The following is a 17551-nucleotide window of genomic DNA, read 5'->3' on the forward strand; positions in this document are numbered from 1 at the left end:
GCGTCGCATTTGAGTTCTATCAGCAGGCGAGAGCTCTCATTTACCTCTTTCGCGGGCAAGCTTAAAAAGTGCAGGAGTTAAAATTTCGGAAATCTATATGAATAAAAATATGAACAATTAAAGTTATCTTTGGTAGTTTGAAAATATAGTAAATACGGTCGCTTCGTTAAACAAATTCAAATGTACCGTAAGTGATATATATTTATCTAATTTCCATTTAATCAAATAACATCAAGTTTCTTTAATTGGTTAGAAATAACTTCTTCTGTCTTTTAAAAGGCAATCTGGAACGAGCATGCATTTCAATCTTGAATGACCAGATTTTAATTATTGTACATGGTAGGAGGTGATGTTATGTTTGGAACGATGGTTACATGATTGGCAGATGCTTGATAACGTAGCCTCAAACACAAACCTTGAGTATTTAAGTATTTTTTGAGCATTTTTGGTAGGTGATTTGAGGTGACCATGTACTGTAACTTCCCGCTAAAGGGTAAAGCATCGAAATTTGACAGAAATACTTTAATACCTTATCCTCGTATCTGTTTGACTAAGTTTTAGAATCCTAACGAAGCATGCTTAAGAAGCTGCGTTCCGCTTCCGGTCGAAGATAATTTATTAACTTATCTCAATGAAAGCTAGTGTAACATCGTTGATTATTCACAATTTCACTTTCAATTTCGTTTAACCATTTCAGTAGATTATGTTATGATTTGAAAATTTTCAAAAACGGTCCGAAATTTTAATCAAACCATGCAAGTTCAGGACGTGTGTGAAAATAATTTGTAGTAGCTGGAGGCGGCTGTGCAGTGATTTGCTGCATAGGAGTCTTGCTGTGAGCCGCAATCTTTACTGAAATCCTGGCGTGGTCGGTAATGGTAGTGGAGCGCTCGGCTGGAGGGCTGCTACAGATAACTTATTGTTACGACCCGACCCCGGACACTGCTTCGCTGCAGTCCCTTGCTTCTGCTGTCTTGCTACCCTCGAGTTCTTCCCTTGCTTCTGCTGTCTTGCTACCCTCGAGTTCTTCCCTTGCTTCTGCCGTCTTGCTACCCTCGGGTTCTTCCCTTGCTTCTGTTGTCTTGCCACCCTCGAGTTCTTCCCTTGCTTCTGCTGTCTTGCCACCCTCGAGTTCTTCCCTTGCTTCTGCTGTCTTGCTACCCTCGAGTTCTTCCCTTGCTTCTGCTGTCTTGCCACCCTCGAGTTCTTCCCTTGCTTCTGCTGTCTTGCTACCCTCGAGTTCTTCCCTTGCTTCTGCTGTCTTGCCACCCTCGGGTTCTTCCCTTGATTCTGCTATGTTTTTCGCGACAAGTTCGCGAGGAAAATTTCCCTTATTGTTGCCATGCGCTACTTATCTTTTATCGCACATTATTTTCTGGAATTTAATGCTTTTACCAAATTTAAGAGATGAATTTTTTTGCTTGAATAATTTTATTCGTGTTAGATACGACCGAGCATCGACCTCCATGAATTTTGTAGACCCGAGAAGGTTTGGCAGGCTTTGGCCAATAAATATCGTGATTTCATCTTCCTGTGAAGTCATCTTTGATGCAATTATTAATAATCAAAGCCGCCTGATCATAGTGCTTGAATGCTTGTTTTTACACAAGTTGTTAGATTGAAACGTCTCTGCAAGATTGTGATAACTGATTCTGGATGATGAATTTTGGCCCTGATACCTACTTGAAAAGATAAATCTTGAATTTGTTTGAGGTTTTGCTTCTTGAAAAGTATCTCGTTTGGCGACAGGAGCAACGGCTAGATTTTCTCCAAATTCTCTCAAATAAAATATATTTTCGACGAAACATAGATTCTTCTGAAGATTAAATACGAATAAAATAAGTGATTTGCAATAGGTGTATATACCTCATAATTTATCTCTCAAATCGATTTGCGTTTTGTGCTTTTTTATGAATGTTGTAAGGCTTGCTTAGCCATTATTTATTTCCATCTGCAAGGCCAGATAAAGAAGTTGCGTTGGCCAAAACACATCTCCAAGCGAATGACTTAGTTGCCGACTGCTCTGTTTTTTGCCATCTCTCCGTTTCTTCTACTGGCTGGTCTTTGCCGCATCCGAAAATATGTTCCTTTTGCTCTGGATTTCTCGCTGAGCGAAAAATATGCTCGAGTTCCGGTGCGATGTCAGAACCCGGAACCCTGCCAAAACTGCTCTCTTGTTGCTGCTCGTGCTGCGTCCGCAAAAACTCCGCAACCGAGGCCGGAGCGAGCAAGCCTGGCTGGCTTCCTTATACCATCCCTCGCTGCTGTAACTTGTGGAAGAAATATACTAGACTGGCTGCTGGCCCTCCATTGGCCTCCGATATGACGGTCATGATTCTTAACGAGGCTAAACAACCCCGGCGTGGATATATTGGCTTGGCGCCACGATTCCATGGGCCCAAATATCTGCTGCTGTTCAAAGGAACTCTTTTAAAAAAATGGGAACTTACTCTTTTAAAAAAATCACAAAGTAAAAAGTATTAAAGATAGCGTTTTAATTCTTTCTTTTTTACAAAGAGCTACATTTAAAGTTTCGTTGGGTTTACTTACAAGTTTAATTCTTGAATATTACATCTTGTAGGTGACCTCCATGCTGTTCAATACACGGCCACTAGAAAAGTACACAGAGACTGCGAACGCGCGCTCCTCTCTCGACCACTGCATGGTCGCAACTGAACTGAGTGGACGAAAAACTTCATAGCCCGCGCACCATATTGCGCATGGCGCCACCTTCCTAGGACTAATGGCCGCCACGTGGCGCGCAATTCAAATAAGTAAGTTCCCGCGCCGCACCCTGTATAATTTTTAACTCTGCACGATCTGTAAGGATTCCCTTGTTCAAGAAATTTTCTAGGGATTTGTTGAGAACGCTCTATATTAGTAGCAAAATTTTGATACAATTTTGTCGAAAGCGGTTGTGAGACGAAAAAAATTTTGTGATTACCCCTCTATCAATTTCGTATTAATTTTCCTATTATAAGTCACGCTTTGCTGTAGCTTTCTAGAATTTAATTCGGATATTGTTCTGCTTGAGTAGCGTACCTATTTGAAAACCTGTAAATCATAAGTGGTAAAGCGAATCGTGGTAAAGCATAACGTGGTAATTCATAACGCGGTAAATCATAACGTGGTAAATGATCAGGTCTCGATGTTCATGAAAATTCCGATTTGGATGTGGCTTTTATATAATGATTATAATTAGCTTTAAAGTAATGCCAAGTTTAACATTTGGTTTGTGCAATGAGCATAGTTAGTCTCTATGGCCTCGTGCTTTGCCATGGTAGCAATATGCTTTTAATTGTAACACTAGCATTTCGGATTTTACTGAAGCGCACATGTTTTATTTATGAAATTATGTTGAATCTTTAATCATTTATGAGTATATAATTGATAACATTAGGCTTTTTAAAATTATTTCCTTTTTGGTCAAGAAACTTCTTCACTGAATCCTTATTTTTGTCAATATTAAAATAATTTTGACGCGCAGGCTGAGATCATATGAACTATGAATGTTTTCAGATGCAACCCTTCAGCTGCGTTCACTATAACGTAGAAAAATATATTGAATTTATTGATGCAAATTTAATGCCTAATCAATGACTATTTATAATCAATACGGTACATATAACATTGATGCAAATCAATGTTTATATCTTGTTAAGTGTTTAAAAAGCCAAATTTCATGCAATATAATGCATAATAAGGTAATTCATTAAACAAATGTAGTAATATCCAACCTTGCAACGAATAATTCTTGACTGGAAGTTCATAGGTACATTCATTAGCCCAAGCTGCCGCTCAAGCAGTCAGCATCGATTGACTGTTGTCACCCTGACGCATTTTCTCGTAAATCTCTTCTCGATTTTGGAGCATTCCGTCCCACTAATGTCTTGTCAATACGTGCAGTCTGAATTGTCTTTTCCTGGCTTCACCTTTGCAAAAGCCTTACAAGAAAAGCGTAATTTAAACGTCAATTACACGAGGAAATGAACTTAAAATATATCTAGTATAATTGTTTCCACATAAACATTACTGTTAGTTTGCTCAAATACTGTCTTAATTTATGTTTTCGCTCTCGGAATTAAAATATCGGTACTTAAATTTGCTTTCAGTATTTCTACAATAATATCCATGAAGAGGTTTTTGTCAATTTCTCTCGTGTGACAGCAATTATAACGATAAATTTGGATAAAGCATCAATAACAACGTCGAATGTCCTCAATTATTTTTCTTGGTCGAATTTTCTGCAACCGCTGCAAATTGCGCCCACGCTTGTCATTTGCACACCACCGGCCTAATTCGTTCTCGTCTTTACCTCATCATTATGATCACCTAATTATTGTGACCTGCAATTGGGCTCAACGCGGCAAAATTTTCTCGCAAGACCATTATCCTAAAGCATTCAAGTGCGAAAATTTCCGAATAAAAATTGTGATATTTGTTTCACGTTCTTTATATTTAGTTCGGGATCTAATTTTCATCTCGGTGCCGCTGAATTTCTGGAGGTCAATTATTTTATTATATCTATTTAAATGGGTGATACGATAGAAGGTTTAGGGTGAAGAAAAGAAGATAGAAGAAAAACAGAAGAGATAGATGGTTAAGTTTGATAGAACTCTATTATCATATATAACTTCATGTTCTTCGTATGTATTTTGACTCCTTTAGTACATGTCACCTAACTAGTCTGTTCCTCGTCTGAGTTGTATTTTTTTAGGAATGCAACATGCAACATCATGTTCCTCGACTGTATTATGCACTGCGATGCAACATGCAACATCATGTTCCTCTCCTGTATTATGCACCGCGATGCAACATGCAACATCATGTTCCTCTACTGCATTATGCACCCCGATGCAACATGCAACATCATGTTCCTCGACTGTCTTATGCACCCCGATGCAACATGCAACATCATGTTCCTCGACTGTATTATGCACCCCGATGCAACATGCAACATCATGTTCCTCGACTGTATTATGCACCCTGATGCAACATGCGCTGCCGGATTATCTCATATATGTTTTTTTATCTGTTGGAGTCGATATCAGCGATACGAGGGGTGTTGATTATCTGCTGGGTTTTCCTAAAAGTCGCGATAAGCGGATTCCGCGTAACTCGAATGATTGGTGTTGAATGCACTTGTTTCTATTCAAGAAATTGTATGGTGAATTCGTTTTCGCCAGTGTGTGTTGTATGTTATCTTTTGGTAAACAAAATTAGTCTCCGCTTTTCTGAATTTACCAGGGAATGTTATATCTATTCTTTTACATTCAAATGTATTTTCTCCTCCTTTATTGCAAGTGAAAGTTGTCTTCTTGTCTTATTTCATTGCATCAATGCATAAGTATACGAAATTTCGTTGTTATCATATTATTAAAATAAATAATATACATCATCCCAGCGAATTGAAATAGAATTTGTACTTAATATTTGTTATAAATGTTTGTTAATGAAGAAACACACAGAAGTGCAGTTCGCGCATGTGCATTTCTTAAGCTTCATCGCTCTCAAGTATCATCTTTCAGTGTGACGTCTGTGGGCAATAATAAACTTTCACTAAAATAAATTGACGTGTCATTTTGTCCACGTAGTGACACATTTTCTTGACCACAGCACGAGCAGAGAGCTAAAGTAGCAATAATTCTTTCTGATTATTCTAGATAGATTTTGTAATTATTAGATCGGATGCTTGATAACGACTGGCGATTGTTTTTTTTTCTCGTTGAGTAATGCATACAATAATAGTCTACACAGTTTAATTTAAGTAATCGTTTCTAAACAGTGTTCATAAAGTCGAAATTTATGTACATTTTATTAATTTTTATATGCGTATTATATGGATTTATTTTATAATTTTTTATATATACGTATATATAGATTATGTAGATATAAGTGTCTTGACTACGAAAATGTGTATATTTGATAGCTTGAATGTTGGAATAAATGTTCGTTGCATAACTATTATGGCTGTATATAGCCACCAAAATGACCGTATGAATCAGTGATAAGAGTTCACGTACCTCTGCTAAAGCCGAGTTATCGTATGGTATCTGTGCACCATGACTTGCGCTTTAAATTTTTTGTAATATTTCACAATATATTGCTGTGAGTAACAATAAGTTGCATCATCATTGAATCTTATGATCTAACATTTATTGCTGTCATGGCTATAATTAAATAGCGGTATATTAAGAAATTTAGTATGGCATTTTGTACTCAATATGAGCGTTTATATTCGTTTTCTGGATAAAAACATTACTTTCAATTGTATATTGTATTGAAGAATCCGAGTGTATGATACCTGCCAAGGGTAATGGACTTGTGACGAGTTGGCGCGAGCTCGAGATCAGCCTCGGGACGAGTGAGTGTCTATTGCAGAGATCAAGTCCCAAGTGCTGGCCACTCTACAGTAATCATATGACCATGCATGCGCCTCTGCGCTCTTTAACATTTGCTCAATAATAATAGTGCTCCTGCAAGGCTGTGCGTATGCATTCGTGCTTTGCAGTCAATTTTTTACTCCTCAAACACCGCATTAATTTATTTTTCTTTGTTGCTTGAATAACATTAAGAAAAATGGGCAAATTTTTCGGCGGGGCAGTGAAGGATAGAGCCTTCGCCTGCATCTCAACGCTCTTCAGTAGCGCAGCACAGATAATCCGCCCACTTATCCAGAGTATATTACGAAGTTATTCTATCTTATTGATTTTATTTATTATTACTTTGCTCTGCATCTCTACTTTGCGCTGTCTAAATAAGTTGTGTGCGCAATCGCTGAGCTTGTAAGTTTTGTTCTTGACGATATGCGCCGAGGTAAATAATCAATCTGATGTTTCTGTTTTTCAATGTAGCATTCGCAGATTTTGAACCTGTTACGGACTGCAACCCAGACGCACGCAATCGACATCTAATTTGCCACATTAGGAAGTCGTCTGATTTTTTTCACATTTGTTAGCGGCAATTTGTTCCTCGTTTTATCTACCGATCATATAAGTGCTCCGTTGAAAAGATTTTCGCTTAGAGTTGAATAGTTTGTTAGCATAGTACACTAGTCATTAAATTCATATATTCGTATGCTTATGATGGATCAATCATACTCGGTATATATGATGTGCTAGGGTTAGCCGTGTCCATGCGTTTAGTAGACTGATGGAAATTTTGTACTGACTTCTGGTTAGAAATGCCCTGAGGGCGAACGATGTGGCGATATAGTCCTCCTTGTATTATCAAATTCGTAGTTTTTTATGCATAATCAGCATTGTAGTTATGGACGAAAAGTTAAAGTGATGGCGTCATACATGGGAGCTCCAAGTTGTATTTGCCAAGCACTGGAATAATGGTCGTACCAATCAACGTATATTTTATGCTTGATGTAATATTAAGCGCCTTCATTTGTCTGAATGTGATTGCGTTTTGTCTGTGATTTGTGTGATGAACATGCCATTTTATTTCTGGTATTGTCTTCAGCGTAATTTTTAGTCCTGATAATAATGTTGGTATGTTGTGCTAATGTGGTGACGGCAGTGAGTTTGTGGCTATTTTCTTTCGTTACTACCGTTGTGGCGAAGACAAGCTGATGGTTGTGGTTGTCGTTGGCGCGCATGAAGAGCTTTTACGATCTCAATAGGCCTAATGAAGCGCCTCTTCTACAATACCAACTGCCGGGTCCATGCGTTCGTTCTCCTACAATACCAACTGCCGGGTCCATGCTGTCATCCTGAATAAATATAAAAAAATAATCACACAGTCAAACTTACTTATCCAATTGTATAATTTAATGTTGGAGTTACTTTGATGACTCGCATTTTGTTTTATTTCGCATCTTTATCTCTCAAGTTCAATAAACGTGTTAAGTTTCCGAATTATTTGTTAATGCTGAGATAATTTTTTTGTCAAGAATATCAATTACGATTTGAAGCTATTTATAAAGTAGGGAAATTTTCGTTCTGTAAACGTTGCGGTCGTATTATAATGATCTTAGTAGTACATTTTATGATTGATTTATATGCTGCGCCATCATTGTTGGGATCAAATTTTACCATTTTATCATTTAATGCATTAATGCAATCTCTTAGACATTAGCCATTGAGGTTTTAAAGGGTTAATCATGTCGTTAGCTCAGGAGGCACTTGATTTAGCTAGATGCAAATAATATTTATACTAAATATTATAGTATTTTGCTTGATGTAGATACTAGATACTCCGCGGTGATTTTTTCCGTAGCTCAAGCTCTACGTTTCTAGCATTGGCGCTCATTTATTTAGCTAAGTCTTGAATTGCTCTTGAAAATTACAATGCGACTCCAGCAATAATGTTAAATTTCTATGTACTTCTAAATTATTAGTTTTAGTCCTGACATTGCAATTGGAGAGTTTCAGACGAGCTTGTAGTTTCTAAGTTAATAATATATTTAACTTATGCAGAAAATGGAAATTGTATTAGTTGTTGCTTGTATGCGGTTTAAGAATAAGAGCGAGAGTCGATCCTCTCTCGCTGTCCTAACACAATTATAAAATAATTACCGTACTCTATTTGCTAAATTTTGTCATGGTATTTATTATTGTTAGTGCATGTATTTACGGAAGTTAGCAATTCCTAACAAAATTTTAACAGCATTTATTTTTGTTGGGCAGGTACGTAGAAGCGGACGCCTGTTGACACGCTGGTAAGCCGTGCACCGAGATGATGTACTGCTGGCCCATACAGCTGCTACAGCGCCGGCCTGTCCAGCGGTCAGCGCTATACTACGATCACTTCTCACAAATGACGTTGAAACAACGTTGGTTACCTGGTTATTTCGCTGGAATAACGTTGGTTACCGGGTGATTTCGCTGGAACAACGTCGGTTACCGGGTGATTTCGCTGGAATAACGTCGGTTACCGGGTCATTTCGCTGGAACAATGTTGGTTGCCGGGTGATTTCGCTGGAATAACGTTGGTTGCCGGGTGATTTCGCTGGAATAACGTTGGTTGCCGGGTGATTTCGCTGGAACAACGTTGGTTACCGGGTGATTTCGCTGGAACAACGTTAGTTACCGGGTGATTTCGCTGGAACAACGTTGGTTACCGGGTGATTTCGCTGGAACAACGTTGGTTACCGGGTGATTTTGCCGGAACAACGTTGGTTACCTGGTGATTTTGCTGGAACAACGTTGGTTACCGGGTGATTTCGCTGGAACAACTTTGCTTACCGGGTGATTTCGCTGGAACAACGTTGTCTACGAGTTGATTTCCTCGAAACTGTTGATTACTAGTTAATTTTGTTGAAACCGCGTTTAATCGCGTTATTTCAACGTCATATGCTTGGTGTGTTGCGCCGCTATGTATTGCGCTTCTTATCGCTTACGCTAGGAGGCTCGTTATCATCAATACTTAGCTTCTATACATTTTGCTTTATGAAATTATTAATTAATCTACGGTAATTTGTAAATGGATAAGCTAAGCTGCTATTGCTTAATGATAAAACTATGATATTTGATCAGTAAATTCCGATGTCAAGTAAATTCAAGAGTCTTGATCAAGTGTTGAAACCTTTCGTAATAGATGAATTTTTTGCGAGATCATACTATCATTATTTTAAGGCTGTTGTCAGGGCCACCAAATTTCCGTTGATTAGAACAGTCATCAAATGCTGTTGTTGCCGCACCGTGAAATCAATCTGAAGGTGCGCCCTGCTGTAACTAGTGCGTGTCTGATGACGATAAAGTTTTGCTACAAACCTGCTCATTTATTGGGAACTTTTTCGCAGTATGTGCATCGCAACTCATCCAGTTCATCGCAACTTACACGAAAAGTTTCGGCGAAACGTCTGTCGACACCGACGCAGTTTATTCTCAGTAGTTTTGTGGAAAATTGTCGGCTAGCCGTAAGATGACATTTACGGCTAGCCATGAGATGGCATGGCCCTCCAGCCATAAACTGGCATGGCCGACTAGCCGTAATATGGAATTTTCTGGTGGGCATGAATTGGATTTGCCGGCTTGCCGTTAACTGCCATTTCCGGCTAGCCATAAGATGGCATGGCCCGCTAGCCATAAGCTGGCATTGCCGACTAGCCGTAATATGGCATTTTCTGGTGAGCATAAATTGGATTGGCCGGCTTGCCATAAAATAGCATTTCCGACTAGCCATAAAATAGCATTTCCGACTAGCCATAAAATAGCATTTCCGACTAGCCATAAGACTGCTTTTTTTCGGCTAGCCAAAAGGTGGCGGTAGGTAGCAGCGCTGTTTTAGGCCATGCTGGACACGCCGCCAAGATTTACCGTTGAGTGCGGTGCGCCATGGCGCTTTTTGCGGCACAACGGTCACCTCCGAACGCTCTTGCCTAGTCCCTGTCTCTTATACACATCTAGATGTGTATAAGAGACAGCCTGTTGACACGCTGGTAAGCCGTGCACCGAGATGATGTACTGCTGGCCCATACAGCTGCTACAGCGCCGGCCTGTCCAGCGGTCAGCGCTATACTACGATCACTTCTCACAAATGACGTTGAAACAACGTTGGTTACCTGGTTATTTCGCTGGAATAACGTTGGTTACCGGGTGATTTCGCTGGAACAACGTCGGTTACCGGGTGATTTCGCTGGAATAACGTCGGTTACCGGGTCATTTCGCTGGAACAATGTTGGTTGCCGGGTGATTTCGCTGGAATAACGTTGGTTGCCGGGTGATTTCGCTGGAATAACGTTGGTTGCCGGGTGATTTCGCTGGAACAACGTTGGTTACCGGGTGATTTCGCTGGAACAACGTTAGTTACCGGGTGATTTCGCTGGAACAACGTTGGTTGCCGGGTGANATCCTTGTCCAGTTTCCAGCACCGGATGAAGTAATTACCCACAGATTTTTCTCCTCCCGGCGACATTATCACTGAAAAAGTAATTATGTTATAGAAACAATTTTTATTATACATAAGAGTAAAAAACCGAGATGCAAGGCAGCTCAGTCCCCCCATTTTTTCAAAGCATTAAAAATTTTTATTAAATTAAGGAAATGTCAGTGAATTGAAATGAAATGCTTGAAAAAAATGGTATTACCAACCTCGATCAACTTTTTTGATTTATAGAATGAATGTTGATCGAAGTTGAGGGTCTCATCGCAGCCTTAAGGCGACTCATTGTCGCTGAGTTTTGCATGCTCGGGGTATTGAAATTGGGTTATTATGAACATTATATTTTATATTTTAGTCCGCATCGTCCACGAAATTAATAATACAAGATATCCGAGAGAGTATTCGTTTTCCTTTTTTAACAATAAAAGAACACCATCAAAATAAAACATCAGGGAACCATAAAATATCAGCGAACCAAAGAATCCAGTCAAAAGAAAAGAACACCGTGAGGGAGGGAGAGCACCACAGACACCGAGGGAGAGCACCACAGACACCGAGGGAGAGCACCACAGACACCGAGGGAGAGCACCACAGACCCGAAGGAGAGCACCACATGCCTGAGGGAGAGGACCACATACCAGCGAGGGAGAGCACAACATGCCTGCAGAGAGGCACGCCGTGGGACAGCACATGACCAAGTGAGGCACGTCAGAGGGAGAGGACCCAGCGAGTTGAATGACCAGCGACGAGGAAGAAAAAATAATAACGCTATCACCTGGAAAAATGTTAAGATGGTCAGGAAGGATCGTCTTAACATCGAAAAATGTTAATTCAATTGAAAAAATAAACGAGTTTCCCTTACAGTATGAATGAACTAAATTAGAAAACTACTATAGCAGTAATAGCGTCGGTAAGACTAACAAACTGGCTCGGTGATGACACTTGTAGAAATTAACCTAATTAAACATAACAGAAAATTCTTGTCCAGGAGACATCTGAACTACTGCATCGCACTGGCTATAAAATATTTAATGATTATTTCAAGCTAGACAACTTGCGTAAGGTCTCGAGAACGATGAGGGGTGTCTTGCTTTTGTCCTTCAGACCAAGTAGGGCTCGTTGAATGAAGCATAGAGTTTTTTTGGCATGTTTTGGATAAGACATATTAAACACGTAGAACGTGCCAAACCATGCCAAGAAACCTTCGGTGATGCCAGATACCTTGCAAATCTCCCTGCCTTCTGCGAGGATGATACCTTCAGAGGTGGAAAGCGAAGCGTCAGTGAAATGAAGACCTGGGGCCGCCTTGATAATGGATCCCTGTCAAATAAACTTGGTAAACCAAAGGTAAATTTTTATACAAAATGAGACTAACTTCAATTTTTATATAAAATGAGACTAATTTTTCTGAAGATTGCAAGCATGGTTTTTCAAGCGAAACTTGAGTGCACACCAAAGAGCAAAATAAATAAACTCATGTAATTTTGTTTTATTAGTAAAAGTTATGGATGTAAGTCTTTCTAACCTCCACAGGCATATCATATTTAATTGTTTCGCGCATCAGTGCTGGAATAAGGAGCAAAGCACTGGACATCATTTGATCTGAAAAAGAAAAGACGGAGACGAGAGAAAATAAATAAGATGAATATAAATGGATTGCATGAATAGATTAAAAGAAATGAATCTGACATATGACAATTCACTAGAGGGTTGTTGAATTTCCAATCCATCTAGAGGATCATGAAGTACCTACCTCTTAATTTAAAAGAAGTCTTACCTTCATATTCAGCTGAATCCAAATCACGCTTTTCAGGAATGGCAACTTGACTCAGCAAGTGAATCGCTCTCCCATGAATCTTCATACTTTCCCGAAGTTTTTCCATCAAGTTGATCTCCGTCAAGCGCTCAAACTCGAAGAGTATCTGTACAAAATATAATGCATAAAATTTTACTCATGACCTATGACCATTTAAATGCATCGGAATAGAAGTAGAAATGAGGGCAAAGTACAGCCTTTATAACATTAAAATATTTGATAAACCAGAGTGAATAGCAGTGAAATAGGAGTGGACGAATATATTATAATCAATGATAATATTCCAATACTCATGATAATATAATATTTACCAATCTACTCCTCAAACCTGATTTGGATTGAAAATAGCTGGATACAGTTCAGCAATGTAAGCGACTGTTGCATTTTCTGTTATGATGAGCTGCCTTCGGTCATGAAATGTGAGCTTCATGAGCTCTTCAATTGTTCTTGGATTCGGAGCTTTCTTCTTTAGCTCATTGATCATCTGTGTACGGTGACGTTGAATTGATATGTCATCTTCAGTAAGGGGCTTGCTTGGCATGTAATTTACCACACCAAATGCTGGAACATTTTTGGGAATTTTCTTTGGGGGCATGTCATCATTTTCTTCCTGTGGCAGATGCAATTTCTTCTTTGCTCTCATGGCCATGACACAAGGCTCTTGACTATCCCGTCTTTGTCTTGCATTCCTAGCTTTCATTGACATTCTCGTCCTCCATATTTCCTGGCAATGGTAAGTGACATTGAGCTTCACATTGTACAGCCTATTCAAAATAACTAAGTTGTATTTTTTCTAATCAACAGTTGAAATAATTTACACGGTTTTGAAGATAAAAAATAAACAACATGACTAATATTCATAATTGCTAATGTGTGCAGGGTACATGAAAAATTTTTTAAAGAAAATATCATGACTTGTCACTTACCACAGCATCACCAAACTCAATATCTTTCTTTAGATGAGGGTACTTCATCAGTAAGGCTAATGCAACAGCATGATAGTTTTGTTTTGTTGGATAGCTGTGTGAAAATATTGCATTACCAATTGAGAATATGATAATTATAAGCACAAAAATGCAAAAAACTTAATTAGTATTATTCAAGTTTGAGCCAAATATAATGGTATCAACATATCTTTAATAATCAAAAGGATGAAACCATTTAATAATCATTATTGAAAGGATGTAAAACATGAATTTTTAGCATTAAAACACAAAATAATAGCTAAAACTATTTTTCAACTTGTATGTTTTGGGTTAGAAATTCATAATAATCTTTGGCTACGGTATGCATCTACCAAAAACTGTCATTTTGCAAAGTTATTCATATATTTTTTAGTGTGATCAACCATTTATTTTTTTTCCAAATAATGGCAAGTTGTTTTGAAAAAATATTCTATTGTAATTAGAAACACAGGAATAAACTTAGAGAAAATTAAATATGAACATAAATTTTATTGTTGTAAGCCAAAGATAAAGGAAAAAAGTGATGAAATATAAATCATTTATTTTTGCTTTTGCCAAATTGTTATACCCTGGGTATTTGAACTAAAACTGGGTTGTTTATTTACTTTTTAAAAAATGGATGTAATCACATGAAATTAATTTGCAGTCAGTAATCAGTATAGTATGTAGGTTATGGTACTCACAAGGTAAATTTTGTTATTAGGTTGTATAAACAATCTAATAACTCCGTCATGTTTTTTCTGTTTAATGTTTCTTCAGCCTCTAGAGCTTCCCTCAAGGTCTTGGGGAAGATATTACTTGAAATGCTGAATACTGCAGGCCATTTGGGATTTAGAGTTTCATTTAGGTTGGTACATTTCATCACTTCCATTGAAGCTGGAGATGAACTTGGTTGTTGGATATCATTAGGAGAATGATCCAACATATTGGCAGTCTGAACAGAATGAACAGATTCTGTGCTATTTTCGCAATATTCTCTTCTTGTGGTAGAGACTGGGAGAATATTCTCTTCAGCGGGCCTCTGTGTAACTGGACATGCACTCAAGTTCCTGAAAGAGCACAGTGGCAATAGTTATACTGTAAATTTTTTTGTAATTATACTGCAAATGTGTTTTAGGGATGTCCTTTATTACCCTGGGGGGTGTCCCATATTACCCATCTTACAGAAATGGCTGCCATTTTTTTTAGGATGAGCAATGCAAATTCCGCCAATCATGTTTTTAAGCCAACACCTGCGTGCAACTTTTGTGCAAGTACAGGTTTTGGGAAGTCAAATTTGCTACAGACCTTAGCAGAGGTACTGTTGCAAAAATCTCCCTTTTCACACTTTTTACATTGATTTTTTTAGAGGTAGTAAATATAGGATTTCTTAACTTGCTTTATGCTACATAGATAGGAAAAATGTTGAAGTTTATGCCACTATTCTTAGTTTAGCAATACTTCAATTTTTTTAGTTGTTACAATATTTCTATGAAATGTGGGAGGACTCTCCGGATTTAATATAGTTTTATTTTACATTTCACCAACAAGTGGGTGTAAGCTTAATTATTTTGTTATTAATGAATAATTATTATATAATCATTATCATTTGTAAGGTTATAAATTTTTAACAACTCTGGCAAAGACTAGCAATCTTACCTTTCATCATCCAAAATTTCAGGGGTATCAAATACCATTTTCAAAATCCCGCTGTCAGCTAGATCTTCGGGATCAACTTCACAATATGTATTGAGATTGGCCATGTAATATTCGAGATGACATTGTTGGCTTTTTAAAAGTCCTTTTTCTTGTAACCGTTCCTTTGCTGCCTGAAGGAGCTCTTCTTTGTTGGCCACTTTCACAAGAAATTTTCTATTTGAAAGCAGTATGATATATTGAAACATTTTTAGAACTTAATTCAATCTGTTGAAGGGATGAAATGCATCAAAGACACAAACTTCAACTGTCCTTCAGTTCCATACATTTGAAGGGGGAATGGAGACTTCAAAATTGATAGAGGTACTAATTTTATAGATGAAGTTCTTTTCAAGGCATATGCATGAAAATGGCCGGAAAAATGGTCCGTAGTTAAAGGGTTTACAATGAAGAAAATTTGATCGTTAACATACACCACCTCATGAATTTCATTAAATTGTAGGTCAGTGTCTGAGGATGTGACAATCACCGCTCCTTGCTCATACTTCAATCCCTGGTACTTCACTGATTTGGATAAAGGAATTAATGATTCTCCTTTAACAATTGGTGAGAGAAGTGTATATATTCTCTCATCCAGAGTTTGCAGGGCTACCATCTTGGTAAGCTTGGGAAACTCTTTGTCGTTTTCTTTCAAATAATCTTCATTCCTGTGATGTAAACACTGCATGAACTGGTGCCTATTCACAATAGTCTTACAAGTATTTATATAATTTTTGCAAATTTTGGTTGCTGACTTCAAATTGCTATGTTTTCCCTCAAAGCGAAGTGTAGAGTGATGGATCAGTGGCCCATATTTCAAAAATTGTGAAGGATAGTGGACGATATAGTGTGATTTGGGTTTTACAGGCAAATCAGGGTTGAGATGGAAAAAATTTTCAAGAAAAGCGGAAATAGAATCTTTCATAACATGGATGTGTCCAAAAGACAAAGAAGGGGCTAAAATTAAATCAAGAAGATCAAGGAAATCCACATAACAGCACCAATGAGGATCATTTGTGGGAATTCTTTCCGCCACCAAATATGGGAGCATTCGCACCAAGTTTGCACACTGGGCAGCAGTTTGCCTTACACTGAGTCCACCATGCTTGTCTTTGCTTAAGGGAGCAGGCTTGTTCCTTTTATCACGCCCAGTGTATGGGAAATTTTCAATTCTATCGTTCAAATAATTTAATGTGAAGTATTTTTTAGACATGCATTGAGTTAGAACTGTTTTCAGCAGATCTAAACAGAAACCTTCAAACAAGTCGTGAGCTATGTCACTCGGGAACCCCCAACAGACATGAAAATATTTTAAGCTGTTCAAAGCTGAGTTTGATTTTATGCCATAAGTGGTACACATTTCTTTGTTAGCTTCAACAATTCTGGCAGCTTCATTGTAGCTTTCCTCTGTTCGTAAGACAAATTCCTCTTCTGTAAATTTGTCTTTTATCATTTCTTTAGTTGCCATGCAAAACCTGCACACACGCAGGGATGAAAAACTTTCCACAAAGCCCCCCAGTTCATGGGCAGCCAAATTATCACTAAGTACAAAAGCTAAAGTTCCCTTGAAATTAAAGTTTCCATGGGAAGTTTCTACTTTCAGCCCCTGCTCCTCAAGAATATGCATATCATGTAAAAATTTTTGTAATATTTTTTTAAATCCATATTTTTTTATATTTACACTTTTGGTCAGCAACAAAATTTGTATAGTGAACAATTGGCTATTCAAATGAGGTGGGATATTACCCAATGACCAATACATGGCACATAATTTATTCTTCTTGGTTGAAGTGCCTAGAGGATTCACCACTTGAAAATCATCCAAGTAAAGCTGAATGTGCAAGCAATTCTGGTCAGATAGAAAGGGAGAACTTTGACAGTGTTGTGCAGATGAGAAACTGTCTATTATATGATCATCACTAGCACTAGGACAAGGCTTTTGACTTAAGACATGGTTTCGTACATCAGAGTGCTTCAGAAGCGCCTTCAAATTTTCAAGGATTGGGACATATATATACGAATCCTTGTTGCCAAGAAAGATTTCCTCTGGCTCAACAAATCCCCTTTTTTTGAACATTTTCCTCTGTTTGTGCACTGAGTTGTGAGCTTTTAAAATCTCCTTTAAATTTGAAAGAGGTTTCAAAATACTTGATTTCTGAGAAGCTGTTAGTGAGCAGTCATCCACGGCATATTCAGTTTGATGAAGGCAATTTTCCACTATTTCTTCAAATTGCTGCACTACTGTTTCAGCAGTTTTTTCTGA

General features: G+C 38.1%; 2 protein-coding genes across 7 annotated transcripts in view; one reads left to right on the plus strand and one right to left on the minus strand.

Moving 5' to 3' along the window:
* LOC108678157 (collagen alpha-1(I) chain) overlaps positions 1-17551 on the plus strand; it is a 142869-nt gene that overhangs the window by 12558 nt on the left and 112760 nt on the right. The gene's annotated exons all lie outside the window — the stretch shown is intronic.
* LOC108678158 lies at positions 11168-17498 on the minus strand. Of its 4 annotated transcripts, none has more exons than XR_007157237.1 (7): positions 15253-17498; positions 14298-14663; positions 13576-13669; positions 12978-13373; positions 12611-12755; positions 12359-12435; positions 11168-12089 (listed from the first exon to the last, which is right to left on the minus strand). XR_007157237.1 is itself a non-coding variant. In XM_047885089.1 (7 exons), exons 1-7 carry the CDS (start codon positions 15495-15497, stop codon positions 11934-11936), a joined length of 1479 nt encoding a protein of 492 aa, XP_047741045.1. In that variant the 5' UTR covers positions 15498-17497; the 3' UTR covers positions 11168-11933. The 4 variants fall into 4 exon arrangements, 2 of the variants coding, with proteins under 2 accessions (XP_047741045.1, XP_018021998.2); XR_007157236.1 differs by having other exon boundaries at positions 11168-12153; XM_047885089.1 differs by having other exon boundaries at positions 15253-17497.

This window comes from Hyalella azteca, unplaced genomic scaffold, assembly GCF_000764305.2.
Source record: "Hyalella azteca isolate HAZT.00-mixed unplaced genomic scaffold, Hazt_2.0.2 contig2099, whole genome shotgun sequence".
NCBI classification, from domain to species: Eukaryota; Metazoa; Arthropoda; class Malacostraca; order Amphipoda; family Hyalellidae; genus Hyalella; species Hyalella azteca.

What these genes read in the sequence shown, in the direction of transcription:
- LOC108678158 (XM_018166509.2), bottom strand. Translation starts at nt 15,497, where the DNA reads ATGTTTCAATATATCATACTGCTTTCAAATAGAAAATTTCTTGTGAAA. An exon ending in CTAATAACAAAATTTACCTT is followed by an intron (nt 13,670 to 14,297) that starts GTGAGTACCATA and finishes ATTTTCACACAG; the next exon opens with CTATCCAACAAAACAAAACT. An exon ending in CTATTTTCAATCCAAATCAG is followed by an intron (nt 12,756 to 12,977) that starts GTTTGAGGAGTA and finishes TATTTTGTACAG; the next exon opens with ATACTCTTCGAGTTTGAGCG.